This window comes from Sparus aurata, chromosome 12, assembly GCF_900880675.1.
Source record: "Sparus aurata chromosome 12, fSpaAur1.1, whole genome shotgun sequence".
In the NCBI taxonomy this organism is placed as follows: domain Eukaryota; kingdom Metazoa; phylum Chordata; class Actinopteri; order Spariformes; family Sparidae; genus Sparus; species Sparus aurata.
In genome coordinates, this window is record NC_044198.1 from 19,523,788 (window position 1) to 19,551,276 (window position 27,489).

Genomic DNA, 27,489 nt, shown 5'->3' on the forward strand with positions numbered 1-27,489 from the left:
AACTTGTATACTGTTGTTTCCATGATATATATTTTTTATAATATTTTGGGGGTTTTCATTATATTGTTCTATTTTTCCTATTTGTTGTGTGTTGGCATTGGCACTTGGCATTTCTATTTAAATGTTTGTTCCTTGTTCTTGTAATGATGATTTTAAAAAAGCGTACCTTCACTGAACTCTTGCTTACTAATACATTTGGTATCCCAATACCTGCATTTGAATATCCAACTAACTAACCTAAAAAAAAAAAGAGTATTTCTCAATACTGTGTATACTGGAATACTGGCAAATAAACTATTATACGTCTATTTTGTGAATGCATTCATACATTGAATCTGAACATGTGGGTTTTAAAGTTATTTACAGAAAATGTTTGTCATCTTTTTGTGAGTTTTATCCATATAGGCAAATGGACTGAAAGGAAACCCGATATTTAACAGTTACAGCATGATTGCAACATTGAAAAGCAACCACAAGATGTCGACACTGAGACGACTCTGGGTGAGCGGATCACATGAAGGTAGATTTCTGAGACCTGGACCTGGGGACAAATTTATGGACAGATATTTACTCAAATTTGCATATTTGCATATTTGCCTTTGTCCACATGAAAACTGAGAACATGAGGATAAATAAACAAACATGACTTTAAGCACTTTATATAAACTTCCCAAGGACCTCTTGTGCCATCACATAAGGAAACTATGTATGAAAAAATACATTTAATATGTCATGTTTGATATATTTGACCTCAAAAAGCACAGCACACACACACACACACACACACACACACACACACACACACACACACACACACACACACACACAAATGTACACAGAGTGTCACCAGGTCTTTACTAACTGTTAATTCTCCCCAGACTTCTCTGGGGAGTCATGGTAACTGTTCACCAGCTACTCTTTCTTTACTAATCGCTCAATGACAGAGTGAAACCACTTTTTGTTCAGCCTGTACTCTGAGTTATACTTTGGGTTTGACAGAAAGAAAACGATTTTTTACAGTTATTTAAGAGGTCTCTTGAGGTCTGTGAAGTTGCGCCTCATTGTACTCTGGAAATGGTTTGAGATCCTCAGTGAGTGTTTGGTTATCCATCACTGTCACTGAGCAGCTTCAAATCCTGTCGAGCTGATTGTTATTCACAACGTGTCTATGATGATTCTCACTCTGCAGGTCGTGAGATACCGTAGAAGTAGCTCTGTTCAAAAGTCAAGACACATCATTGAGATCCCGAGTCACATCTGTAACATCTGAAAGGGAATGCATGAGGACTTCAGTGTGTTCACATCAGTGAAGATCTGGACTCTTGGGTTTTATCTCAGCAAGACTTCCACTTATAAAATTAGACAGTAGACTGAGAAACAACTTTAATAGTAACAATTTCCATCCAGATATATAGATAACCATCATCAGCATCATGGAACCCTACATCAGCAGTCACATATTCTATTATAGCTACCTTGTTTCTGTCTTTTATTTCCATGTGATAACGTTATGAACCAGAATTTCCTTTATATCCTCTTTCTCATGAATATTAAAGTGGTGCAAATCTCTGTCTCTGGAGGTAGATGAGTCTCCTTACCTCCTTAATCCTACCTAATGTTTTTCCTTTCCAGCTCCTGAATAGTTTCCTTAAAAATAGAACAGCGTGACGGGGCAAAATATATGTCCAGCTCATGAATAAGAGCTTAAAAAGGCATTTCATAACCACCAGGCTGCAGAATCGAGTGGTATGGGGGGAAGGATTTATGTAACACAACGTACACAACACAATAATACGATGAAAAGAGAGTTACTGATCAAGATCAAGATTCATTTTTGGCATTCCTTTCAGCCATTTGCATGGCATTTGTTCAACACCCAACACAGGTTTCCTGTTTCATTCTGGACATCTCCAATAAATGTAAACAAAAAACCTTTCTAGTTCAGAATAAAAATAACATTGATAAACACATTCGAATGGATTTGTGACCAAACCCTAAAACAAAAAAAAAAGGAAAAGACAATAAATCTGATTAATGCAAATAGGAGATGGAACATTGTGGAACAACGTGGGCTGGCTCGCCTTACCTCACCAACAGACCACAGTGTGTGAGGACTCGGGACTATGTGTCAGACACAATAATCTGCAGTACAGGGGCCCTGCAGGGAACGGTCCTGGCCCCTTTCCTGTACACCACAGACTTCTACCACCAATCACCTCACTGCCATCTACAAAAGTTCCCTGACAACTCTGCTGTCATCGGCCTCATCAGGGATGGGGATGACAGAGCCTACAGAGAACTTATTAAGGACTTTGTGGACTGGTGCCAGCGGAACCACCTCCAGCTCAACGCCAGGAAGACCAAAGAGCTGGTGGTGGACTGATCACACTGCAGCCACTGTACATACAAGAAAGGTGAGAGTAGACTCCATCTGCTGAGGAAGCTCAGGTCCTTTGGAGTGCAGGGGGCGATCCTGACCTCTTTCTATGACTCTGTGGTGGCATCAGCCATTTTCTATGGAGTAGTCTGCTGGAGCAGCAGCATCTCGGCAGCAGACAGGAGGAGACTTGATAAACTTGTCAAGAAGGCCAGCTCCATCCTGGGATGCCCTCTTGGTGGGAGAGAGCAGGTGGTGCAGGAGTCCTGCCCCCTGCAGGTCACTGTCACAGCACTGGGCAGCTCCATTCAGCAACAGACTGATACACCCTAAGTGTGTGAAGGCGAGGTATCGCAGGTCCTTCCTTCTTGCTGCTGTGAGACTGTACGACCAGCACTGCTCCCAATAGACGTTTAGAAGTTTTTGCACTATCTGGTCAACACCCATATCTATTATTTATCTTTGTCAATACAAATGTGCTGTTAATGTTGTACTATATCATGTTTATATGTATTCTATTTCTTATCTTTTTAATTATATTGTTTATTTTGGCTATTGGTTTTGTCTTTTGAAATATTCTGTCATTTGGCTGCTGGGACAAACAAATTTCCCCGTCTGCGGGACATTAAGGGATTTCTGATTCTGATTCTTGAAATAAAATTGCATTATTGTTACACTATAGAGTGATGCACATTATATATCTTAGTTTTTAAAAATAAAATTCATGATTATTTTTGTATAAAGTATTGTTTTGCGGGGAAATCGTGAGATCAACATGTACTGTAGTTATCCTGTGATGCCCAGCAGTGCATAGGTCATTTATTTGAGAACACATTTAGGGACCAACCCAGGATGGATTTATTTTAGGAAGCTTGGCAAACAAGACTTGTGGTTTTTGTTCATGTCTGGGCGTGGCACATATTTAAAACTAAGCCACATTGTTTGACCACAGGATTGTATTCTCTTGAAACTCAATCATTTTACCAGTTGTCGTCTAATTTTCGTATCTGTATCAGAGGAGAAGACAGAGGCCATAAGGTCGATCCATACCTGGCACTATAGCGCTGAGGCGATCCACACTTTCCATAGTGCTGTTCAGTTTTCCCTGTAAATAATCTATGATGCATTTTGTTGAATTCGCTAACGTTGAATTCTGTTCCATTCATTTCTTAGTTACATGCTATTCATTAAGTACCGCATATATTTTTAATGCAAATGTTATTTATATTCACTATATGACCCTCCGTTTAAAACCCTCATATACTTTGTAATTTTCATGCAAAAACAACTTTAATCCACGAAAAGTAGGTAATCACACCGCGGTTTAGGAGTTTACAGTGAGCATTTGAATGCACCATACTACGTCGCCTACGCCTCTGACGAATCGCGCAGGAGCCGGGGCGCCTCCCACCCGCCGTACGGAACAGAGCCGCTGGAGTAGAGAGACGCACACAGCGGAGCCCAGACCATCTCTGCCCGCAGCTAGCTAACCCCGCAGCAAGGCCACTGCGGGAAGATGGCGACGGAAAAAACGAAACATGAAGGAAGAGTTAAAATAGGACATTACATTCTCGGAGACACACTCGGAGTGGGGACGTTCGGGAAGGTTAAAGGTATGTCTGGATGTCTTGACGCTTGTGCATCCTGCCAACTGAAAGATGGTGGCAATGGGGGGTGTTAGCTTAGCCGCTAATGTAGCCTGCTATGAAAGCTAACTTGTCGCAACACCAGGAAGGTATCACACTTGTTGTCCTGCTAGTTGGCTCAACTTGTTTATGACAAACGTGACGTCTTTGGGGGGGCTTAGCTGCAGCTTCCGACGACAGCCTCTCAATGAAAGTTTTATGACATTAGCTTCTATTTAGCCACTTATGTTTCAGTTAGCGTCGGATGCGTTGTGAGCTAGCCAGAGAGCCACAAGTCGCTTGTCAAGACAGATACCGGGAAGTGAACCGTCTTGGTGATAGCGCTAGCGGGGTACATATTAATGAGGAGCGTCGGATGTGTCTTTCGTATTAAAGATAAAGACGACAGCTTGAGCGTACATTTGGTCTCAACACTGCCATCCCCACATGAGTATTATTTGCGGTTTTGTTGAAAAGTAATACTTGTAAATGTGTGTGCAGTCTACATCCAGTGTTGTCAGTCCAGAGGGCGGTACGATTTTTATGTCAATATACAGCTTTGACTTGTACCAACAGGTATTGGTCTAAATCACCTATTGGATTTCAGAAAACGTCTTTTTGCGTTTGCCTACATTTTCTTCACAGGTGTGCCTATAGTGTTGTCTCGCGTGATGGTTAAAAGTTAAAAGCCTTTTTTCCTGTAGGCAGCTTTCCTTTCACCAGGTAGTGCCTTTTGTCTCCTGGTAACAAATGATAAAGCCACAATATACCCAAATGAAGTGACCAGACCAGGCCATCTCAGGAAAAAGAGACAGTCGGAAACAAGCACAAGCTTTGTTTACAGTAGCTTAATTCCTAGTGAGTCATCTCTCTGCACTCATTTTTTGGGAGTGGACCACAGTAAACTGGAGTTTTTGCTCTGTGACTATGGATGATTACTGGAGGGTTAGTTAATAGTTTACTGGCAGTACACCTGGTAAATCAGTAGCAAATTTTACTAACTCGCAAGTGCTCTGTCTTCCCTTCCATTTTTCTGCCTAAATCGTGTTATATTCGGGGCTGCACAATTAATAGAAATGTCATCGAAATTGCAAAAAGGTGCAGTTCTCTGTTGACTGTAAATTACGTGACAAAACGGCATTAAAATGAATAACTGTAGTGCTGCCGATATAATCTGCTCTGCAAATCGAGTAATCCAGACATCAGGAGACATGTTTGATGGGTGCAGATACCAATCAAAAACCTTGATGATTTTTACAGTTGTTTTCAATGAATATATATATATTTTTTTTTTTACTATGATGTACAGCTCAGTCACAAAAATGCACGCTGAATACAATGGAAGTAAGGTACATTCTGCTGTTGTGTGTTCTTGACAGAGTACTAGAATCAAAACTTGGTGGGCAAAACTAAATAAAACAGTACTTTTATAAGTAAAAAAGAAAATATAAAAAAAACTGCTGCAAGGCCCTAGCGAACTCTACTCCCCCCAGGAATTTAATGAATGAACCTTAGATCTTTTTAAAAGTGCTGTATTTGTCTTTGACTATATATGTAAGTTCCTCCCTGGTTAGACATTGCACCAATCCATCAACCCAACTTTGCTTGCATGGCCTATTTACAGATTTTCCATGACAGAGCGGTTTTATACTCACCTTCAAGTAAACAAAATGTAACCATCCTCTTAAATGTACTGTTAAGTTTGCAGTTTACTGGGAAACATCTAAAAATATACAATGTAGGGCATAGCGCAATCTTCTCGTTTATGACAGAATATATCTTGTATTGTTGGGTTGTATTTTGCGTTGTAATTAGTATTACTCATTTGCTCATTTTGTTTCATCCTGCAGTTGGCCAACATGAGCTGACCAAGCACCAAGTGGCAGTGAAGATCTTGAACAGGCAGAAGATCCGCAGTTTGGACGTTGTGGGAAAGATCCGCAGGGAGATCCAGAACCTCAAGCTTTTCAGGCATCCTCACATAATTAAACTGTAAGTCCTAGATTACACCCTGCTCGCTGCTCCATAATCCCCCTGCCGCCACATTAATGCCACCCACGGAGCTATTTCCAGGCTTTAATGGTGTGTTTTAGAATACATCCATCTAGGACAATATCTGTCTGACCCATCTTCTCTCCCTTAACTCCTCGGCTTTGTCTGTTTTAGTGATCCCCTCGGTTAACCTTTCATTTTAATGAAAAAAGTGCTTCATCACTGTTTTCTGTGATTGACCTCTTCCTCTTAAATGCAGTATTCATAGAACACAGTATTCATAGAACTCATTATTCCGTATGGTGCAGCTGTACTACAACTTTAATAATGATAGTTGCCACATTTAGCCAGTTTGATCAAAACTATGATCAAAATAGTTGGCAATAAATTCTGTTTGATTAGAATGTTTGACTAATCCTTGCAGATCTACATCTGTGTACAATGATGCAGAGACATATCTGACTGCGTTGTTTTGAATAAGTCTTTGTTTAACTTCCAGTCTGAACTGACTGTGACACTAATCACAGGCCAACTAAGGTCGCTGTTTTGGCTTCAATGCGCAGGTACATCCAGCAGTGAAGGTAACCACTACCAGCCAGAAGTAAACATTCCATTGGGCAACACAAAAATGCGGGACATAAACTGTTGTTGATAGAGCCACTGATCTAAAAATATCGCCAGTGAAATACGAAGGTACTTCCTGTCTGGTATGTGAATGTCCTCAGCCTGCAGCGAGGGCCAGATGCCACATTCAAGAGGTCATTAAATTGACCAGAAGGCGTGGCTGATTACCAGAAATACCAGCTCCATGTCATGCATGCACAAGAATGTGCAGAACTCTGTTTTGTGAGTGTGTGTGTGTGTGTGAGAGAGAGAGAGACGGCAAGATCCCATCTCTGATTGGGAGCACAAACACTGGGGCAGAGTGCAGAGCATTGCCTGCCTCGTCTGAATAATGTTTAGTCAAGGCAAATGGAGCAACATTACACAGTACTGCTTCACTTGGTTTACACGATGTTGTAACAACAGATGAGATGAGCAGTTCCGTCAATATCTTTTCAAACTTTGGTCATTAACTTGAAGGTGCATTTGTTTTGGTAGGCTTACCACAATCATTACTGCATTAAGCCTCAGACAGACACGGCAGTTTCACGATGAACTGGCTAAAGCTGTTGTGTTTAAGATAAGGAGGAAAGCATTTGACTACAATATCTTAACTGTTCCATATTGTCCTTGCTTTGCATCTGGTTTTTGGTATTTTAGAACTTGTATTTGCAGGGCTGCAGGGTTTATAATGTGGTTTCTGTTCTGCTGACATATTCCAGGTGTCCTGTTTGCTTATTCTGTTGCTTGATGTAGAATGTGACAATCACCGAGGAGAATGTGGCTTATGTGCAAGTGGAGCCACACAGCCAGTGTAGTGTAAATAGATGGAGGTGCCTGTGTGGATTCTGTGGTGCAAGAATTTCCCACTAAGCCAAGGACTGAAAGCATAGGCACTAACAAGTAACACATTCTTGGGTCACCCAATCAGTGACGTAAAACTAATTCTGCAGTGATATTAGGTACCTGCACTTTTGAGTATTGATGCTGTTTGTTGCTTGGTGGCATTGATGGATATGGATAAGGAGGATTTTCTGGGATCACTATAAATGGTTGTTATGGCATTGATTGTTTTTAAAATGCCCAAAGCTGTATGAACATGCACCATCATTAGATTATTTTATTTATCTTATGTTTGCTTTTTGATCTTTCTGGATTAGGTGACTATTACATTTGCTTGTAGTGCGTGTTGAGGTGAGATACCATCTGTAAACCTCTAGCGGTTTTCTCAATCTCACCTTTGCAAACTACTTTTCTTTTGTTGCTGTGTATCTGCTGCTTTGAAAAGAATAAAAATAAATATAACGGTTGCCTTGCTTCAGACTTCAGACACGCTAAAGCCTTGTTGGTTTTGTGACCCTCCTCCTGGCTAGGGTTGAAAGTGGGTTGGACACTGCCACAAACATAATTTATGAGCAGTTATTCACTACTGCTCAAGAACTGAGGGCAGGGAAGAGGGCATGCATGACAGGGCGCAATGAAACACAGGTTTGTAAAGTCTGTCACATGGTCAGATGGTTTATTAGTCTATTATTGTTCATAAGGTTTAGTTATATTGTTGCTGTGCTGTTTTCCCACTGGGAATGGAGCCACACATATACAGTATGTTGTAGGTTTTGTGCTTGTTTTGGTGACAGCTAAAACAACAAAAACGTTTCCTCTGGCTACTTTTGATGTTTTAAATATTTAACAGTTACCAAATCCGGCAGATTAAATACCACACATTCGTATTTTTCTCTGTACGAATGATGAAATAAGAAATCCTGACTGTCTATATTAGCAGTGTAATATCATCTGAATGTTGATTTTCACTTTGTGTCAATGTCTGCAGGTATCAGGTTATTAGCACCCCAACAGATATCTTCATGGTGATGGAGTATGTCTCAGGAGGCGAGCTCTTTGACTACATCTGCAAAAACGGAAAGGTAGATACTGGAAAATGTCTTATAGTCTTGTATAATGATGTCTCAAGTTTTGTTTCCACCTTGTTGTATATTTTATGATCAGTGAGGGGAACCAGAACACAGGAGCGCATTATGCGCTTGGTGTTCTTGGCAGCCTTTTGGTGCAGATACAATTGCCTGCGAACCAAAAAGCCAACATCGCCTGCAAAAGATATCAAAACATGACGCGAAGCGCTGCTTAGTCAGCTGTGATGTGCTAACTGACTCAGTGAAGATCTCACCTCATGGATAATTTTCTGCTCTGACAGTTGGATGAGAAGGAGAGTCGTCGGCTGTTCCAGCAGATCATTTCAGCTGTAGACTACTGCCACAGACACATGGTGGTGCACCGAGACCTCAAGCCTGAAAATGTGCTACTTGATGCACACATGAATGCCAAGATTGCAGATTTTGGTAAGTGTGTCTCAGTCAGAAGTCTTAACTTGCAGAATTTTATTATAAAAAAATATGGACGCATTTGTACAGGACTTTGTTCGAATCCATGAGTATTTGAAATACATGCGTATGCTATACAACGGTGTACAAATCTGTCCAGGTTTATCAAACATGATGTCAGACGGAGAGTTCCTGCGAACAAGCTGTGGTTCTCCAAACTATGCTGCTCCTGAGGTCATCTCAGGAAGGTAACGCTGACACAGAATTTTAAGCACGCTCCAATTATGTTGCTGGTTAAGCAAAACCCTGTAAAATGTCGCTTTGAGATCAAAGGATTTGTTTTCCCTCATCCTCAGGTTATACGCTGGTCCAGAGGTAGATATCTGGAGCAGTGGAGTTATTCTCTATGCCTTGTTGTGTGGGACGCTTCCCTTTGACGACGACCACGTGCCAACACTCTTTAAGAAGATCTGCGATGGGATCTTTTTCACCCCGCAGTATCTGAACCCTTCAGTAATAAGCCTCCTTAAACACATGCTACAGGTGGACCCCATGAAAAGAGCCACCATCAAAGAGATCCGGTGAGCATGATGTTAAGTCTTTCTTTTAGGTCCGGATCATAGAGCAGATCATCTTTTTATAACTAGTCTTATTGATCCGGTTGTATTCATGATCTGAGGTTTGTTTTACTACAAAAACATTTTCTCCCATCACAGAGAGGACGATTGGTTCAAACAGGACCTACCCAAGTACTTGTTCCCTGAGGACCCCTCCTACAGCAACAACATGATTGACGACGAGGCCCTGAAGGAGGTATGTGAGAAGTTTGAGTGCACAGAGGAGGAAGTCCTCGCCTGCATATACAGTCGCAACCATCAGGATCCACTGGCCGTCGCCTACCACCTCATCATTGACAATCGTCGCATCATGAATGAAGCCAAGGATTTCTACCTGGCGTCCAGCCCTCCCGACTCTTTTCTAGACGACCAGCACTTGACCTCATCTGGCTCAGCTGTGACCGTCAAGCCCCACCCTGAGCGCGTACCCTTCCTTGTGGCAGAGACGCTCCCCAGGCCTCGCCACACGCTAGATGAATTAAACCCCCAGAAGTCCAAGCACCAGGGGGTTAGAAGGGCTAAGTGGCACCTGGGTATCCGCAGTCAGAGTAGACCCAATGATATCATGTCAGAAGTGTGTCGTGCCATGAAACAGCTGGATTATGAGTGGAAGGTAAGAAAGAAACAGGGCATGTAGGAGAAAATTGTCACACATTTAAATGGTAATTAAGTTAGAGATTATATGATGAAAGTAATATGATCTTAAGGAGGTAACTGTAAGTCATTGTTTGTTCACCCCTCGATCCTGCAGGTCGTGAATCCATATTATCTACGTGTGAGAAGGAAGAATCCGATTACGGGGATGCAAACCAAGATGAGCCTTCAACTCTACCAGGTGGACAGTAGAACCTACCTCCTTGACTTCCGTAGCATAGATGGTAAGTTGTGATTACACTTTATCAATTAAGATGTGTAGGAAAAACACTGCTTATGTTACCCATTTACAAAAATAATCCAAGTGTAAGAAGTGGGTTATCAATTAAGGTTATTGCTCAGTAAAACTTAAATCGAAAAGATAATAAATAGAGACAGAAACTTGATGTGTTCATTTAAACTAAACTTACTTCAGTTTTGTTAAGTTAATGACCTGTTAACATTCACACGATACTCAAAAGTAAGCCCTGGATTCAGCTCCCTGTATTTGGGTAGTGTTTACATGGATTCTGTCCAGGGGTTCTCTGTATCAGTGCCGACCTCGTAAATGATTTACTCAAGGTTGAGGGCTTGAGCTTTACACAGTCTGTAGGTGAGCAGCGGCATGTCAAAGGAGGATATGAGATAAGAGTGTTGGGTAAGTGTATAGGCCATTCATGAAGCACAGGCATGCTGTGTGAAGGGTATGAGACAAACATTTGACTTCAGGCTACAGCAAAGTCAGCCACAGTTGTAATGTTCAGCAGCAGTTGTAACTGATAGCTTTAAGGAAGGGAAAGCTGGGTGAATTTGACCTTAAAATGAAAAACAGGTTGTCCCAAGCTGATCCCAAGGATTGTTATCTTTCCCTATCTGGCATATTATAATGGGTTGGTATTGGCTAAAATACTACTCATAACCCTGATCAGTGCTTTTTAAGACTTTTCAAGACCTGTAGAAATCCTGTTTGTAGAAGTTGAACTGGAATGAAGAGTATTGTGTATATAAAAAGAAAACTTTTGTGCCTTGTGTTATTCAGATGATATGTTGGAGACAAAATCTGGAACTGCTACCCCTCTCCGCTCTGGGTCTGTGGGAAACTATCGCACCACTATTAAGAACGATGTTGATGGGGCGGATGCTCCAGCTACGTCAAGCCTTGTGCAATCCACCAAGGCTGCGGAAGGCTCTTTAGCGTCGTCATTGACCTCCTCCATCGACTCAACGGGAGGCGGAGACAACGCATCTATCCCTCGACCAGGAAGCCACACCATTGAGTTCTTTGAGATGTGTGCAAATCTTATTAAACTACTTGCACGATAGCTTGCAAAACAATCGCTAGCCTTTTTTCTTCTCCGAGTGTCTTTATAGCAATAAGCATGCAACCGATTCATGGCTCAACTCATCCCGGCTGAGGATGAAGTGATTGTTCCATGGCACTGACACGAGTCAGTGTTCCCTAAGAGGAAGAGATGTATATTGAGCTGGCAGGGAATGAAAGGGGTTACTGGGAACGAGAAGTGACAAGCTACTTAATAGCTTAGGACAGAACAACAATTAGGAGGGGGTTTTACAATTTTCTGATCAATTTAATAGCAAAATGTCCACATCCCACCTATACATATACGCGCAAGTGATTACACTGAATTTTCTGTGCTGTAGCCAGCGAGCACTGCTTTCCAGTACAGAAGAAAAGATCAAGTTTGTACCTGCAGATCAGGAAGCCACGCTTTGAGGGTTTGGTATTTGGGTGGCAGCCGTATAGGATGCAGGAAGCACTTTTGCACAAGTATCTTTTATTTCCTGCTGCTCTTGTATTTCTCTCAGTGGGGATCAGAGGAGTGGTGCAGATGTATCGGGCGCTGCACTGGCTATAACTAGGGTTGTCGTACCCATCACACTCATTGGACTTTGAAGAAGTGCAATGACCCTTGTATTCCTGTCTTGTGTCAGGGACAAAAGAATGCTTCATCAGATTATGTTTGGGTTTTTTTTTTTTTTTTTTTGAGAATCTGAGTTGTCAGACTAAATTGTCATAGTTTTGTCCTTGTTGTAAAAATTTGTTCGAATGTGTCTGTCCCCTACATTTTTATATATAAAGACGTGAATATATTTATCAGTGCGTTAAGTGGACGCAGTGTTGGCTCTATTGGAAATGGATTTTTTTTTGTTTATTGCATTAAGATCTATTGCTGGATGGCATATATAGTCCTTTTTTTACTGTCTGGTTTTTAAATCAATATCACAGTTTTGTTTCCTTCAATCATGATTATTCTGATACTTGATTGTCTTTCCACATAAATATAGCCTGCTTTTACCATTTAAGAGGTATTTTGCCATGACAGTCAAAATCTAGAAATATATCATTTCACATGTCACATATTAAAATGACAAGTTGATTTTGACTTTTTATTTGTTGTATTTTCTCTTTCTTGTTTTTTTTTTTTTAGATTAAGAATTAGGATGATTATTGAGTTAAATGCCTTTTGCCTACAGTCAACTTGTAAATGCCAATCCATCACAAGCGTATAGGCCTCATGGCTCAATTCCAAAATGAGTAGTAGCAATTACATGCAGTGCATTGACAATATGTAACGGCAGGTGAATACATCCAGAATATTGCTATTTTTTGGAAATGTTTGTTTTGATTGCCCCATGCATTCCCATGAAGCTTGACTGTAAAGGAAGATTTACATATGTTCGAACCGGAATCAGACTTGTGAGCTTGCAGTCCGGCCGGTTAGATCGCATTTCTGATAGAAGAAATAAAAGCTTTGCACGCGCATTGAGGTCATAACTGCGTGGCTGGTTTATATTTGATAAAAAAAATATAAGGCGGAACCTGATACTTGCAAGCTCACAAATCCGGTTGATTTGTCACAAGTGTGATGCGTCTCCCTTCATTTCCTGTCCACAGTCTTAAAGTTTTGAGTGGTGTCTGTTGTTTGGCTGCCTTATCATTATCAGTACTGTTGAATCAGTTTTTATTTCAGTAAAAGATTGATTGGTCAGAATTATTGGCACATTTTGCAGTTTTAAGGGTTACAGTCCACAAAATATTTTGTCAATGTCTGTTTCAAATTAAAAGATTATTCTATTTTTTGGCTTTACAAAGCAAAAGAAAAGGAAAACTCTTAAATGCAAAACTTAAAATAAACATCTGATTACGTTGTTGCCAAACTGTTGTAGACCTCAGTAATTGTTACCACATTTTATTTTGGTAAAGGAAAAACTAAATTTAATATAAAAGGTAAACTGGTTTCTAATTGCATCATCTTCATTTCTGTCCTAATACATTTAAACCAGGTTTAAACGACGTGCATGTTCTCAGTATAATATCAAACACTTAGTTACTTTAGTTATAAGAGGTATTAGCAGTTGCTGAAGTCTTTGCTTTCCAGTGTTAAGCCCACAGCTTTAAAATTATATACAAAATATCTCATTTGTAAAAAAAGAGTTTACATTTCAGAGGTGTTGTTCGACAAAAATTGCCAAGTGACAATAATTATGATCATCTTGTTTCTTTTGCTGTCTTGCGGGGCAGGTTTGGACTGAAATATTTAGTTGATATTTGACAGTTATGTCTCAGTTTTAAACTAGAGTTTATAAAATATAGTGATCATGGTAAGGAAACACACACTATGGTCTTGGACAGATATTGTGAAATTAAAGCATTTTTAGTTTAAAGGGCAGTTGCAAGTTCTGATTACAAAACTTCTCATGGGTTTCATGATGGGTTTTGCAGGAGAGATGAATGTGTGAGGCCGTGACCTTTTTTGACAGCAGATGGAGTAGTGTCCTAGTGGACTGTTAGCAGATATATTCTGTCTATTTGAACTGCTTCAAAGAAATATTGTTCTATTTTTGTTTGATGTGTAAAGGGACCCTACCAGATGGACCAGTGTAAATCTGAATGGACAGTGTTGAAATCGTTTGTACACACAACTGCCTAATAAACTGCTAAATTGCACACAATTCTGCGGAAGTTTTTTTTTGTTTATGTTTCTGGTCTTTTTACAGCTTTGAGGAGGAAGTTACATGAACGTGAAATACAGTACCCTTAATATCATAGTTGTGCTATAAACAGTGCAAATGGGCAGGGCAGTTATGCTGTATGAGTGGTGCCATCTTGTGGGGAAAACGGAGTGCCAGCCCAAGACGTTTTATTATTATTATTATTATTATTATTATGGACGTTTCCTTGAGAATTTAAGTATATTTAATGCAGTAAAATATTGATTAAAAAAAAATAGTGTACTTAAAAAGCCATTATATCAGCTCCAAAAATAAGGTTCGTGTTTCTTTAAGAGCCGTTGTAAACATTTCCATAGCTTCCGGGTCTTTAATGTGAAGGGTCACCAAATATGGCGAACTATTAACTTCCGCTACCGTTAGCTTGTCCAGTTTAGCTCCAGGAAAGCTGTTATTTCGTACGTAAATGTTCCCCCCTGAGCAGATTTGACTGGCTTTAAATAACAATATGAAATGTATTATGTGCTCTAAAAATTAATTTCGTGTGCGCCAAAGGTGTTTGTACAAGTGTTAGCTCTGCTACCATAGCTGACGTTAGCTAGCGTTACTGTGAAACGGTAACGTTAGTTTATGTTTATAAGATAACTGGTCTTATAGGGTGTTGTTGGCAACGCTACATAACAAGCTTTATGCACTGTTCTTAAAAAAGGTACATCTAACTGAAACCATACGTGAGTTGTTGGTAATTTACGTTGTATAATGCAATTACATTGGCCAGTGTTCTGTTAACGTTAGCTGGGTTTCTGATGTTTCAAAATAAAAGTCTAACCCTATGGATTTTGCTGTCCTAACTGCTTAATGATTTTCGATGAATAACGTAAGGATTTCTGATCATGCAGCGTGTGATTGCACCTTTTCCCTGCAGGATGGCTTCATTCGGCTGGAAGAGGAAAGTTGGTGAGAAGGTTTCAAAGTCGGTGGTGCAACAGTTTGAGGCTGAGGCAGAGAAAGCTAAAGATGTTGGACCGAGTCTGCAGGACGAGGAGGTGGACTGGCTGCACGCCTCCAAACGACGGCGGGAGGTCCTGCTGGATGACTGTGCGTCCAAGAGCAAGAGGCTGAAGGATGAGGGTGCACAGCTGGCTGAGCAAGGCAGGTGAGGGATGTCAGGTTTCTTTGCTTGCTGTGTGCACATCATGCCAGGGACATCTTTAAAAAGGAACTCGCACACGTTCAAACATCCACTGTTTGGTCAGTTGTGTATCATCTTTCTCAGATTGCTTGCTCACAGAGGCACAAATTCATTCTATATAGAACTTTTAGCTGATCTGTGGGTGGCAGGATTAGTTAGGATTTTGAGAAAAATGCAGTGTACTGTTAAATCCCAGGCCTTGGATATTTGCTCACCTGTCGCTTTGTTGAAAACTACCGGTGCTGAGCAAACAAGCTTTATTTAGTGTACATTATTATGTCCTTTTAAAAGATATTTTCCGTGATCGCTGCCAGTTTTATTACAAGCAGGATTACAACTTGAATTTTATTTTCTTCTTTGATGCTGAGGGCTTCCTGTCTGTTTGCTGCTGTATTCTTTATGTGGTCTACTGGATTGGATAGCTGGGGCTTAATTACTCCTTTAATGCACTCAGAGTTATTACAGTTGAACCACTGGCTGCCCATTTCTCTAAAGTAAGAAAGAAATCAGGAAGTTCACCTATGGAAAGGAGGGAATGTGACTTTCAGTTGAACATCAGGCAGGGTTACAACAGGATAGGAGCTCAAATTTACCAATAACTATTGACATGTGATATTAGCTGTCCTCCAAGGGAGGGCACCATTGCACAGAGCACACAGACCCATCCAACACAGCTAATAGTCTGCTACTGCCTTCCTGTTGTAGATCAACAGCCACTAAATGCTGTATTTCAAAGGTACAGTCAAGTCTTCCATGTATTATTGAATGTCTTTTCTATGAAAGTAAAATATGTGGTTTGGTGTCTGCAATCACATGTTCTTGCACACAAAGAGCTGTATTCCGCTCAGCTTGTAAAGGTCAGTAAATGGATAAACAACAGTAATGTATATTTTGGCAGTGTGAGAAGCTGGTATTTAGGCCTATCAACTTTAATATTCAGGTAACAACGAAAACAGAACAGTTTAAAATGAATGCTTTTTCAAACACGTGATAAAAAAAGGACATTTTTTAATTGCTCTTGCGATCTACTCTAGCAGCCCCTGTATACTCCTATGAAAAGTATATGTTGCGTTATGATAACAAATATTAAGTGATATTTTGCTGCTCATGAATTTGAAAAAAATGTCCAGCTCTACTTTTGGCTTACACTGAGCTGCCTTTGTGTGACAAAATAGACCTACTTCAGGAGCTGTCTGATTCATCTTCCATGATGATTGTCTCTTTTAGCAAATAACAATTACTTTTTGACCACCCCCTCTCAGTCTAGTAGATGTAATGTTGTTGCCCGTAGTGCCTGCTTGTAATTGTATTTGCGAGGAGAAAGTGGATTTTGCGAGGGGAAATGATGTCTTTCATGGTGCTCCGTAATGGCTGCTTAGAGGTTTGCGATGGTGTCTGGTCGGGGATATCGGCCGTTAGTTTAACGAAATTGACCTTTGATGTCAGACTGTCATTACCAAGGTTCAGATGCTCCTGATGCAATTGAAGAGCTCCTTTTGTACCTATTTGTGATCTGAGTCTCCTCTAGAGTCACATCATGTGCAGGGCCGAGCCTGTTAAGTAGCTTTTGGCTTGGTTTACATATTTAAAAGGTCAACACGTATTTTTTTTATGGCAGTTTAACTAGGCTCGTGTGAAACAGTTCCATTTTTATGTACTTTCATGATTACCAAGACACAGTCAGTATTAAGCTAGATTTAACAGTGTTCATTTTTAACTGTATGTGAGATTTTGCCGCTTGAACCGACCATAAGAATATTGAGCTCACTGCAGACAGTGTGATTATCATACAGGAACAAAAATCTTTTCTGTGATATCAGCTGCCGTGCAGAGCAGAATCTTAATAAGGATGACTGACTGTCCAGTCATTGTTGAATATGCATGAATGAGCTGATTGACAATTTTATTCATGAGCTGGGCGAATGAAATGGAAAATAAGAAATACCTTCTATCTGTTTGAATGAAAAATGAATGCTTGGAAAAAAAATGGAAAAATATCCCAAAAATATTATATATTGCAGACTACATATGCATTTGTAAATGTAGTTTTATTCTGGGCTTTTATCAGGGCTCAAACGATGAGGTCTGCCCGATTGACCAAGTCAAGTAAAATGCCATGTCGGGCTAATTGATCTAGCAAATAACTGCATAATTGGATGAATGGTAAAAAAAAAGAAGTAAACACATTGTTTTTTCTCGAGCTGAATTTTGAAGTAGCTGATTTTTGATTGCCCTGGGGACAAAACATTTTTGATATAGGCCGACTGATATCTCCCAGTATTGGTTTATCACAGATATATTGGTATTAGTGTATATGTTGTCTAATATTGGCAGATAAGAAAACTTAGTACTTTATAGATTATAATGCAGAAAAGACACCAGTGCACTGAAACAGTCTAGAATTTAGAAAATAAAGTTTATTACGAAACTGTTAAATCATTACAAGAAATCTGTGTATTTGGCCAATCTATTAATTTTTCCTACGTAATATTGGTTTTGGCACTGGCCCATAAAATCGAGTATTAGTGGGGATCTAATTTTTGATGTGCAAGATTGTTTGTTGCTTTGAATCCATGGAACACTATGTCCTTTTCCTTTGATAAAGATTAAACATGGCAGTTAATTAACCAGCTTAATGTTGAACCCTGCTACTTATTGCACGCCATTGAATCAAGAGTTGACGAGAGCTCACCCAGAGTCTTTTGGCTTCTGAACATTATTGAGAGCCACACAAAGACTCCAGCAACAGGCATTCGCTCGAGACGGTTAAAGCAAATAGGCTGCACAAAAGATGACTGACAGTTTTCCAACTTCACCCAGACATCAGCTTAAAGCTGTCCTGAATGAAAAAGAACATGGTAATAGTTCTATTTCTCAGAAGCACTGTGGTGAAAAATAAATCATGCTGTTGCTCAATTATGAGAAACCTTTAACAGCTACTTTAAACAGTTGTTGGGGAGATGTGGGAGTTTTTGAGGCAGAAAGTCACATCATCATCCAAATACTCTGCATAGTTTGCTGATTTGTCCGACTTCCAGCTGCCGTGCTGAGTCAATTTTTGTGGACTGAAGCTCAGCTTGCAAGATGGAATTTAGCTCTCAGAGGCTTTGGGAAATGTACATCCTCTAAAGGCATGTCTTTTGGGTACATTTTTCTTTTCTTTTTTTTTTTTTTTTTTAGATATGTCAGTTATGGGTTATTCTTGTCATCATAACCATGTGTCAGGGATGTTTCCGTCTTTTGGACAGAAGTGTGTGTAACAGTCACAATGTAGCAACCGTCTACTTTTTCCAGTACAGGAACTATCTACACATATATCTCAGTCTGTTTCATATTTATTCACTCCTTCAAAATGTAAATATGAGAGTGCACTAGCATCACTCCAGAGATTGCAGGATTATCTTACTTCTGTTATTTGTCTCTCCCTCTGTTCTCGCTGCGGCTGATGCACAGAGTTGTAATAACAGCAGAAGTGTCATTTTTAGCTCTTGGGCTTTGTGTGTTTTACTTATTGCTTAATTTCCCCCACATGATTTTGCAGTGTCCTTTTCCTCATATGTTGGTCAGATTTCCTCACTCTGCTTTAGTTCCATTTCCTCACTCCTCTCTACTGACTGGTGATTATCAGTGGTATGTGTTTTCACAGGCTGGATCCCAGGTTTTATAACTGATCATCGGCAACGGTCTCATTGTGTGCTTTTGATTGCTTTTTAACTTTCAGGATATCCTTCTCCATAATGCTATAAAAGATGTAGCATCGGACGGACGTATTGTGTCGTCAAACCCAGGATTTCACCTCATAATCTTTCCAAGCCTTTGTCTTGATCGGGCCATTGAAATGATTCTTGAGTCAATATTGACCTGAGGAGGAGAAGGTGATTAAAGTGCGCATAAACACGTTAACAGATCCATTCAGTGTGTTGAAAGTGTCCAAAAGTCTGCTTGTCGAATCAAGTCTATCCAAAACAGATCAGTACACTAAAAACGCTTAATGTGACATCTGGAATTAGCAGCAAATCACAGTGCCTTTGCTGGCTCAGAGAAGAAACCATAGCATAGATTTCCCTGGGATGAGTTTGATTTGTGACACAATTATCCGCCTCAGTGGACCTGTGCGGGTTTGTTTAGCTCCTTGCCGCCCTTGTATACTCTGTAATGCCATTCTGTCAGACAGGTGCACAGGTGTATTGAAGTTGGCCCGCAGCTTTAGAGCATCCACAAGCCCATGTTTTGTTCTTTGGGTCAATTCCAAGAGGAGAACATTTGATTTGAGTTAAAGAAAGAGTGTGACTTGAAGTGGGAGTGGGACAAAAGTAGTCTGTTCATCTCGGCTTTTGAGGATTCTTACAGGGGAAGGGGAAGACTGAATCGGGGCAGCTTTCCAACAACACAAGTGGCTTCTCTATAATAAGAATTTACCATGGAGACCAACTTCATGAAATCAACCGAACAAACATGTGGCCCCATGTTAGGTTACGTAATATCAGGGCGGAGACAATAAAACTGAATGTCCAATTGCACGGCTTAATGTAATTGTCTATTTGGATCTGTCATGCTTCACAGCAAATAATTGAATTCAGCCAAAGTCAATTTACAGCCATGTTTAACCTGAAGTAAATAAACATTTATGCATTATAAATAATTAAGATTCAGATGCTTGGCTTTTCGGTAGTCTATTACACTGCCAAGCTTACTTGGCATCTTGTGGTTTATGATGCCATTAACAAACTCAAGTGTTTAATCCTTCCGTTCCTCAATGTGTGTTTGAACCACAGTGTGCGTTTTCTTTAGGCACAAGGAGGCCATTAAGAAGTGGGACGAGGCCATTCAACTGACCCCAGACAACCCAGACCTGTATGAGATGAAGTCTCAGGTAATTTTTTTGAAACCTATATTTCTCTTTTTCCTTTTCTCTCCGTATACTACCATTATCATATCTACTACTCTACATTTTTATTTTTGGGTGAACTTAATTGGTTTACTAGTTTCAAGTCTGTCTTAAAAGAGCTAGTGGAGGAGGAGTAATATTTACAGTGGCAGTGTAGTAGTTTGTCTGGAGTGCACCTTAATGTGACTTAAAACCTTGGCAACCAGTATGTTGGCATGGCTACGCATCAGTGTCGACATGAAATGACACTACATTCAGGCGGATATATTAGTCTCTATTGATTGGTTAGGGAAAATTTAACCACCTCCTCAAGGAAAATGGGTTGGATTGTTAATTCAGTCTGATACCAGGCAATGCGAGCATTAAATGAAGAAGGATCCCTTCTTTGGGTTAATGTGGTTCCAAAATTGTTTTTAACCACACGTCTGATACAATAGAATGTTTCCTGTTACAGCTGCTGAAGGTACAAGTGTGTCTAAAATGTGATGCATTTCCACAGCTTCCTCAAATGTTTGGAGGTTTAGCTATTACATCTGGCTGTGATATCTCTGATATTTGTGTTCATAGCCAACTTACAGCAAGTCAGCCCACGAGCTGCAACCTGTTTCGCAGCTTTAAATACCAGTATAACTGAACTGCATTCAATGTTTTTTTGTAGTTTGGGACTGCTGCTGAGCACCAGCATGACCGTCTGTCAGCATGTCACTTTGGTATGCTTTTAAGCTGGATACATGATATCGACATGTTGATGACACCACTGAAAGTCTGCCTTATGTTTCCAACGGTTCTTGTGTTTGGGCTCTTTAGCTCCGTTTCCTTGTTCCTTTCTCTTGTTATTTTCACTTCCTCCTCTTCTGGGTGGATACTTTTGTGTCTTTCAGTGTTTTTATGCCATCAGCTGCTGCTCTCTTATTCTTCTAACACAGACATAATAAATAATAATATATAAAGTGCGATTTAATGTAAACGAAATGATCACAGAAAGAAAGTTTTTATAATAATTCATCATATGCCAATCGGCCCACTGTGGTAGATATTTTGTCATCTTTTTTAAACTACAGTTCTCACATATTGGATCTTTCCTCTTTCGAAAAGTGGAGCAGTCGGAGGAGGTAGACAGACAGTCAGACAGTCAGAGCTCTTTCCGTTATTTCTTTTTCATTTACTCCAACTAACACAATCAAATCTCTCCTTATAGTCATAACCACTCCCATCACTTGAACTATTGTAAGCCTAACATAATATTGTCCATTATAGGATATTTGAGAAGGAAATCATTAGGAGGAGGACCAGACCTGGAAAACACCACCACAAAATTGATTTTTGAATGGATTTTGCACCCTGACATAAGCAAAGACTTGCGTTTTAGCTTCGATTCAGCATGTTTGACCACACATGCTCAGCACATCTAATCTATTAGCCTCCGTTATCAGCGTTGATGTTACTCACACTCATTAGGCTGAAACCTGGAGCTCATCATATTCCCATTATTGGACCCAGATGACGAAGATGGTTACACTGATGCTGGTCACTTACTTCCCCTCATCACTTTCCTCCTGTTTAATTCAATCAGTTCTGTGCCTAATACTTCCCCCTGTATATCTGTCACAGCGTACAAACATCACATCTTCCTGCTGATAGTGAGGCGCGACCATTGAAACTACTGTATAAATGCGCGTTTCCAATCAGCATCTCTCGTTATGATCCATTGTGATATGTTTCCTTGAAACGTCGTGAGACTGAAACCAACAGCTGTGTTCACACTTCCTTTACACTGACTTAAACCTTCACTGTATCTCTGACAGCTTTTTTTAGGCACATATGTCACAGCCTCAGACTAAAAGAGACAATACTGTGGTTGATACTAAAAATTCACCCCCTTGAATAACGTTTTGTCTTTATAGAGATAATGGATGGATGTTGGGCAAATGAATGCACAGTGGTGTAAACTAGAAGACAGGTTGTTTCCAACATGACAGGAAGGCAAAATTCAAAACTATAAACCTGCATGCATTCATCTACATAGTGTCTGAATAGAAGCTGACTCATGAGCCTCTGCTGTATCTGGAAGAGGTTGAAAAGGTTAATGAGTTCAGTGCAAACACTGTTAAATGTGAGCATCCGTAAGTACATTACAGAGTGTAATCTCGTGACCATGACTGTGCTATTGTTCTGCACTTTACAGTATGTTTGAATGGCGAATTGAGTCTCGTCAGTGATGCAACTAATGCATTATCATTACATTTAGTCTGACTCACCGGATGTAGCCTGTCGGTATAAGCCAGCCACTGAGTGTCTGTTTCGGGCAGAAAGTCCCTCTTGAAAATGGCACATACCCGAACACTTACCCCATCGCTAACAGCACAAACTTAAACATGCCAGCGCTCACCTCCACATGGTACATACTTCATCTTGGGTTTAGTGTCAACCAGTGTCACCCACCAGTTCATTTCAGATCTACAATGTCACAAAATTGCAAGACATGGCCATTACAAGTTACCAGAGTCCAAGGTGACGTCATCAGATGTCTCATCCCAACAATCTAAAAGAAAAGATAGTGAATTCACAGTAATATAAAATTGAGAAAAAAATGGCAAAAAATGTAATTTGGATGTGAGAATAGACTGTGCATATTTTCTTGAAAAATAATTTCAACAATTGGTAAAAATGTTGATGGTTCATTTTCTGTTAATCAACGACACAAGATATTCTGCCTAAACAGAATTTACAAAACTTGAAAATATTTCAAACATACATACATAAATGAGCATGCTATAAAATTTGGAATGTTATTTTTTTCTAACATTGCCCACTTCTGTATTTTCTTTTTTTTGTTTTGTTTTGTTTTGTTTATGTCCCTCACAATATTGTTGTTGTTTTTGCACATGTAGCTTTTAAAGCAACAGGGTGTGATTCCATGGAGAAAGACAGTTGACTGTTGAGTCTCACCCAGAGATTGTCAAACCTGGGGATAAGACTCAAAAATCAATCTTTCTCCAGGAATTTGCATCTTCTACTCCTGTCCATCTTAAAGGGTGCTCCATGCTCACCCTAGACCTTAAGAATTAGAGTCTTGAACTACACCTTGTTTCTCCACAGGTGCTGACCATTCTGCAGGAAGTGTTCCCCGCCGTGAACGCAGCGGAGATGGCGGTGAAGTACCGTCCCCTTTGGTGGGAGGGCTGGCAGACTCTGGGCCGTGCCCAGCTCAACATGGGAGAGGTGGACCTGGTGAGTGTGGCTGGGGATGCACTCCAGATGAAAACAAATTAGAGCATGGCATATGCACAAAAGCCGTCGAACAGCTATATTCAGGGCGGGAAACAAATTAGATGGAGGAGTTCTATGAGTCATAGCAGAAGGAGACAGGAACAAGGAAACTTTCGGAAAAAAAAAATCTAATTACAGATAACAGTAAACTGTATTGGGGTGGCTGAGACTGTGCTCACTGCAGGACTTAAAACCAAATGCATTTCTAGGTTGTGGTCAGAAAGGCATCACTTAGCAGGTGCAAACACACCAAAATTCAAACTGGCACATATAGGCGTTACCAGCACACACACTAATGTTACATAACCAGTGAAGGCTTCCAGCTTAGTCACTATTGATTTTCAGCGGAATATCTCTATTCCAAAGTTTGATTTAGCTGTGGACCTGTTTTGTAACCAACCATAAATCAGTCATGTCCTTATTTTTGAAGAGCCGTTAGGACGCGTCAGTTACTTCTGTTTACTACTTTTTGCAGACTCCTTGCCACTGAGTTGGAGTCCCTCTTAAAAAGCACGCCCAGGTGCCCGAGGCTTTGACGATTGCTTAAATTGCCCCAGAACACGCTGGGACCTGTGGCTGTATGAAACCTGCTGATCACAGTTACACTGTTTGCCCCACGTAGAGCCAAGCAAACAGGGCTGAACTCAGAAAGCCTCCAGGTAATGGCACTGCGCGTCACTCCTAGAGCGAGAGACCTGTCCTACGGCAGCATAAACAACAATGGGAAGTGTTGAAAGTTAGCTGAGCTAAAACTAAACCAAATACAGACACACCTCCTTGTATAATGAAACTATTGGGAAGGAAGGGGGAAAAAAAAAAACAGACATCTATTTTTAGCGAGGCTTGTTCAGTCGTGTTTTAGTGCTTTATATGAATCAACATGTTTGCGTTGTGCCTGTTTGTGCAAATGTAAGTGCAGTGATTCCACTTTTTCTCTTTCGTGAGTCTGTTCTTTTCCTTCCCTTCTTTAATTTCCACTCCTCTGTCTCTCTTGAAGAAAATGGCGGGTACCCAAACATAACAAACGTACAGCTTCTGATTTCCTCTACTTACTGTTTTAAAAATATTGGAAGCTGACATTGACTACGCTGCAGCATGACAGCTGTGTCCCCATGCATCATTATTATCAGGGAGTTCTCTTTTGGCCACAATACATTTCTGGATCTTAACAGCAAAACGGCATTGCAGCATTCTCCTGAACAACTGTAGAAGTTAGGAACTCATTAACATAAAAAAAAAGATTATTAGATCAAGTAAAAAACATTTCATTTTTGGTGAACTTTTCCTTTAAAGACTCCAATGGCTAAGCTCCAAGAAAGGCCGTTGGAAAAAAATTCAATTTATGTTTTCTTTGGCTTTTGTCATCAAATACCTGATCTCTGATCCACTGAGGGCACTTCCTTGGCCTGACTTTTTACCGTAAGTCGGCTTGAGGCTTTTGTTCTGGGGGCTGACATTGAATTGCATTTTCACAAGAGCTTTGGTCACTGTATCGCTGGGAGCAGATGCAACTCTAGTGTTGAAGTGTTGCATGATCCCTTCTTTATTGTTCTCTACTGTGTTTTGTCCTCCTCAGCCTGCTTGTGTGTTTATTCAGCTTTACATTGCAGGCAGATTATGCGATTGTGCAAAAGTATTTGCGAGCACCTGTGTGAGAGATTCTGAGTTCTAACATAATACAGACTTCTTTAAGCTCCGTTTCTCGTAAAAGCACGTAAAAAAACAACCGATAAACCCTGCTGGCCAGCTGTCAAAAATAAACTTTAATTCTCACTTTAACAGTCCAAAGATGGTCATAACTGGCTTCAGTATCAGATTAACACCTTTACACCTTTACAATGTGCTTGACAGATTGCAGACATCTGTTAGAATCGGTTCATGAGCTCATCAGTCACCTCAAACAGCACTCAGATAGATTCAGTTCACCATTTCACAGGCAGCAAATCGTCACAGCTGAAGGCCGTGATCAGGTCCCGTAAACGATTGGAGGCAGCTTGTATTCCTGCTCGATAGGACAATAACTTTCACTTTGATCGACTACAGCTGCATAGTCAGCTAAGAGATATTGATGTCTTCTTAATGAAAGCATAAATCTGCCTGCTATACACCAGGAAGAATGTTAGGGTCCTGCTCGTGTTAATGATGCACCCCCAGCTGATACAGCTGCACAGATGCCAGTGTCACACCATTCATCTGTGAGAATTACAGCGAAGACACAACCAGGCCTGAAAGAATTAAACATTCAGTCTGTTGGAGGGTATAAACACCCCTTAAAACTTTTCAGTCCTAATCTCAACTCTTTCGCAGGCTGTGAGGTCCTTCCAGGTTGCCGTCCACCTGTGCCCATCAGAGCGCACCCTGTGGCAGGAAGACCTGGCATGGGCATGCAGGTTAAAGAAGCAGCACATAGGAACCGAGGAGAGAACACGGCAAGAGGAGGAGGCCCAAAAACAGATCCTTAATGCCCCCGAGCTCGAGCAGGACTACGATTTTGAGTCTGATGAGGTGCTGGCCGCCTGCGAGGCCGTTGCCGAGCGACAGACGCGCTACGAGGAGATGAAGAGGACCGCAGTGGTCATAGACGCAGAGGGAAATATAAAAAATGTGGTGACTGGAGATGGGGGATCAGAGGACACGGCCACACCATCAAAGGAACAGTTTGTCAAAGCAAGAGTACTTTGAACTGCGCTCAGCATGAACTGATTGTCCTGCCTACATTTTTTAAGAATGAATGGTATAATTTCTGAAACCACTGTGAGTGAAGGTTTGTCTGCAACAGAATAAAAGAAAAATTTTGTTTTGTCGTTTTACATTTTCCATCCCTTTAATGTTAATTGTGTTAAATGTGCATGTAAAGAAGATACATTTTTTAGTAATCTGTTCTGGCTCTTTACTGTAAGTCATTTGGTTCCAGATACCCAAGATGGTGAAGCTGTTAACTTTCACATTTCTTATTTCTGTCTCAGTGTTTCCTCTGAATAGCACAATAACACTTTGAGTTTATAGCTAATGGACTCTCTAAAACTTGATGGAGTCTGTAGGCGTTAATGAAAACGGGATTGTAAAAGATGCTTGGAAATTGACCCCTCGAATTGACTTAAATGTACAGATAAAGAAGGACAACAAAAGCTCCAATCACACTCCAATTATCTCATAGATGAAGCTGCGAAAATCGGCACACACATTGATGATGTAAGACAATCACATTTTTGAGTTAAATCTGTTTGACTGGGAAGTAGATTAAATTAATCAGAGTTTAGTGTCCTCCAGGACTGAAGTTCTAGGTGGTAGAAATTTAACAGAATTACAGAATTCCCTGTTTTAGCCAGAAAATAGGGAACATTCTAATGATGAAGGCCTTTTATCAAGCAAGGTACATCATGTCCGATAGTCACAGTTAATGATCTGTGAGGGTTCCATGTGTTGGTGTTTTTCGAACAGGCAGCTGCTGAAAAGGACAGTGCATGCTCAGCAAATTGCCGATGAGTGAATAAACGCAAAAAAAACTCGAGTCGAGCTGTTATCTTGTATTTGTTTGTCTTCATGATATGAATCGCAGGAACAATTTCACACTTTGCTGCTTGGGAGGACACAATTGATCACACCTCCATACAAAGTGCTACAGAGACAAACCACAACATCTAATTGCAGTGGCAAAGAAAACAAAACACAGAGTACAGCGAAACAGAAGTGATCTGCGGTCTGTGTTTCTCACAGCCTAGTAGCAAGTTTTTGTTTCCGTTTAGAGAATTAGATTGTAAAAAGGTTATGCACTGAAAGGTCTAAAAATGTTGATACTTTTATTAAATACTTTGCTGAGCTGTGTACTCAAAGTATCCCAAATGTTTCCAGTGTTCACATCAGGAGGAATCCACACGTTAACTCAAGGTGGCATTTCCTTCAGTTGCCCATTTTACGTCTGGGATAGTGAAGTCTGCAAACAAGACTAAACTTCACATGAATGAAACTTTACTTCGTCTG

General features: G+C 40.4%; 2 protein-coding genes across 4 annotated transcripts; both read left to right on the forward strand.

The window, feature by feature from the left end:
• The first annotated feature begins 3,783 nt into the window (after positions 1 to 3,783).
• prkaa1 (protein kinase, AMP-activated, alpha 1 catalytic subunit) lies at positions 3,784 to 14,161 on the forward strand. The gene is made up of 9 exons (XM_030436476.1): positions 3,784 to 3,990; positions 5,853 to 5,994; positions 8,429 to 8,522; positions 8,810 to 8,954; positions 9,097 to 9,184; positions 9,293 to 9,517; positions 9,653 to 10,166; positions 10,305 to 10,431; positions 11,226 to 14,161. The coding sequence occupies exons 1-9, from the start codon at positions 3,894 to 3,896 to the stop codon at positions 11,507 to 11,509; spliced, it is 1,716 nt and encodes a 571-aa protein (XP_030292336.1). The 5' UTR covers positions 3,784 to 3,893; the 3' UTR covers positions 11,510 to 14,161.
• A 361-nt stretch (positions 14,162 to 14,522) lies between these two features.
• On the forward strand, positions 14,523 to 27,019 carry ttc33 (tetratricopeptide repeat domain 33). Of its 3 annotated transcripts, none has more exons than XM_030436478.1 (5): positions 14,523 to 14,616; positions 15,084 to 15,314; positions 20,142 to 20,223; positions 23,338 to 23,469; positions 25,816 to 27,019. In XM_030436478.1, exons 2-5 carry the CDS (start codon positions 15,085 to 15,087, stop codon positions 26,188 to 26,190), a joined length of 819 nt encoding a protein of 272 aa, XP_030292338.1. In that variant the 5' UTR covers positions 14,523 to 14,616; position 15,084; the 3' UTR covers positions 26,191 to 27,019. The 3 variants fall into 3 exon arrangements, with proteins under 3 accessions (XP_030292338.1, XP_030292341.1, XP_030292339.1); XM_030436481.1 differs by having other exon boundaries at positions 14,539 to 14,889; XM_030436479.1 differs by having other exon boundaries at positions 14,539 to 14,867.
• Positions 27,020 to 27,489: the final 470 nt, after the last annotated feature.

Bases quoted from the DNA above. Each gene is read 5' to 3' on its own strand.
- prkaa1 (XM_030436476.1), top strand. From the start codon at position 3,894: ATGGCGACGGAAAAAACGAAACATGAAGGAAGAGTTAAAATAGGACAT. The intron at 5,995-8,428 runs GTAAGTCCTAGA...CAATGTCTGCAG, and splicing joins CATCCTCACATAATTAAACT to GTATCAGGTTATTAGCACCC. The intron at 8,523-8,809 runs GTAGATACTGGA...CTGCTCTGACAG, and splicing joins ACATCTGCAAAAACGGAAAG to TTGGATGAGAAGGAGAGTCG.
- ttc33 (XM_030436478.1), top strand. From the start codon at position 15,085: ATGGCTTCATTCGGCTGGAAGAGGAAAGTTGGTGAGAAGGTTTCAAAG. The intron at 20,224-23,337 runs GTAATTTTTTTG...GTTTCTCCACAG, and splicing joins TGTATGAGATGAAGTCTCAG to GTGCTGACCATTCTGCAGGA. The intron at 23,470-25,815 runs GTGAGTGTGGCT...ACTCTTTCGCAG, and splicing joins ACATGGGAGAGGTGGACCTG to GCTGTGAGGTCCTTCCAGGT.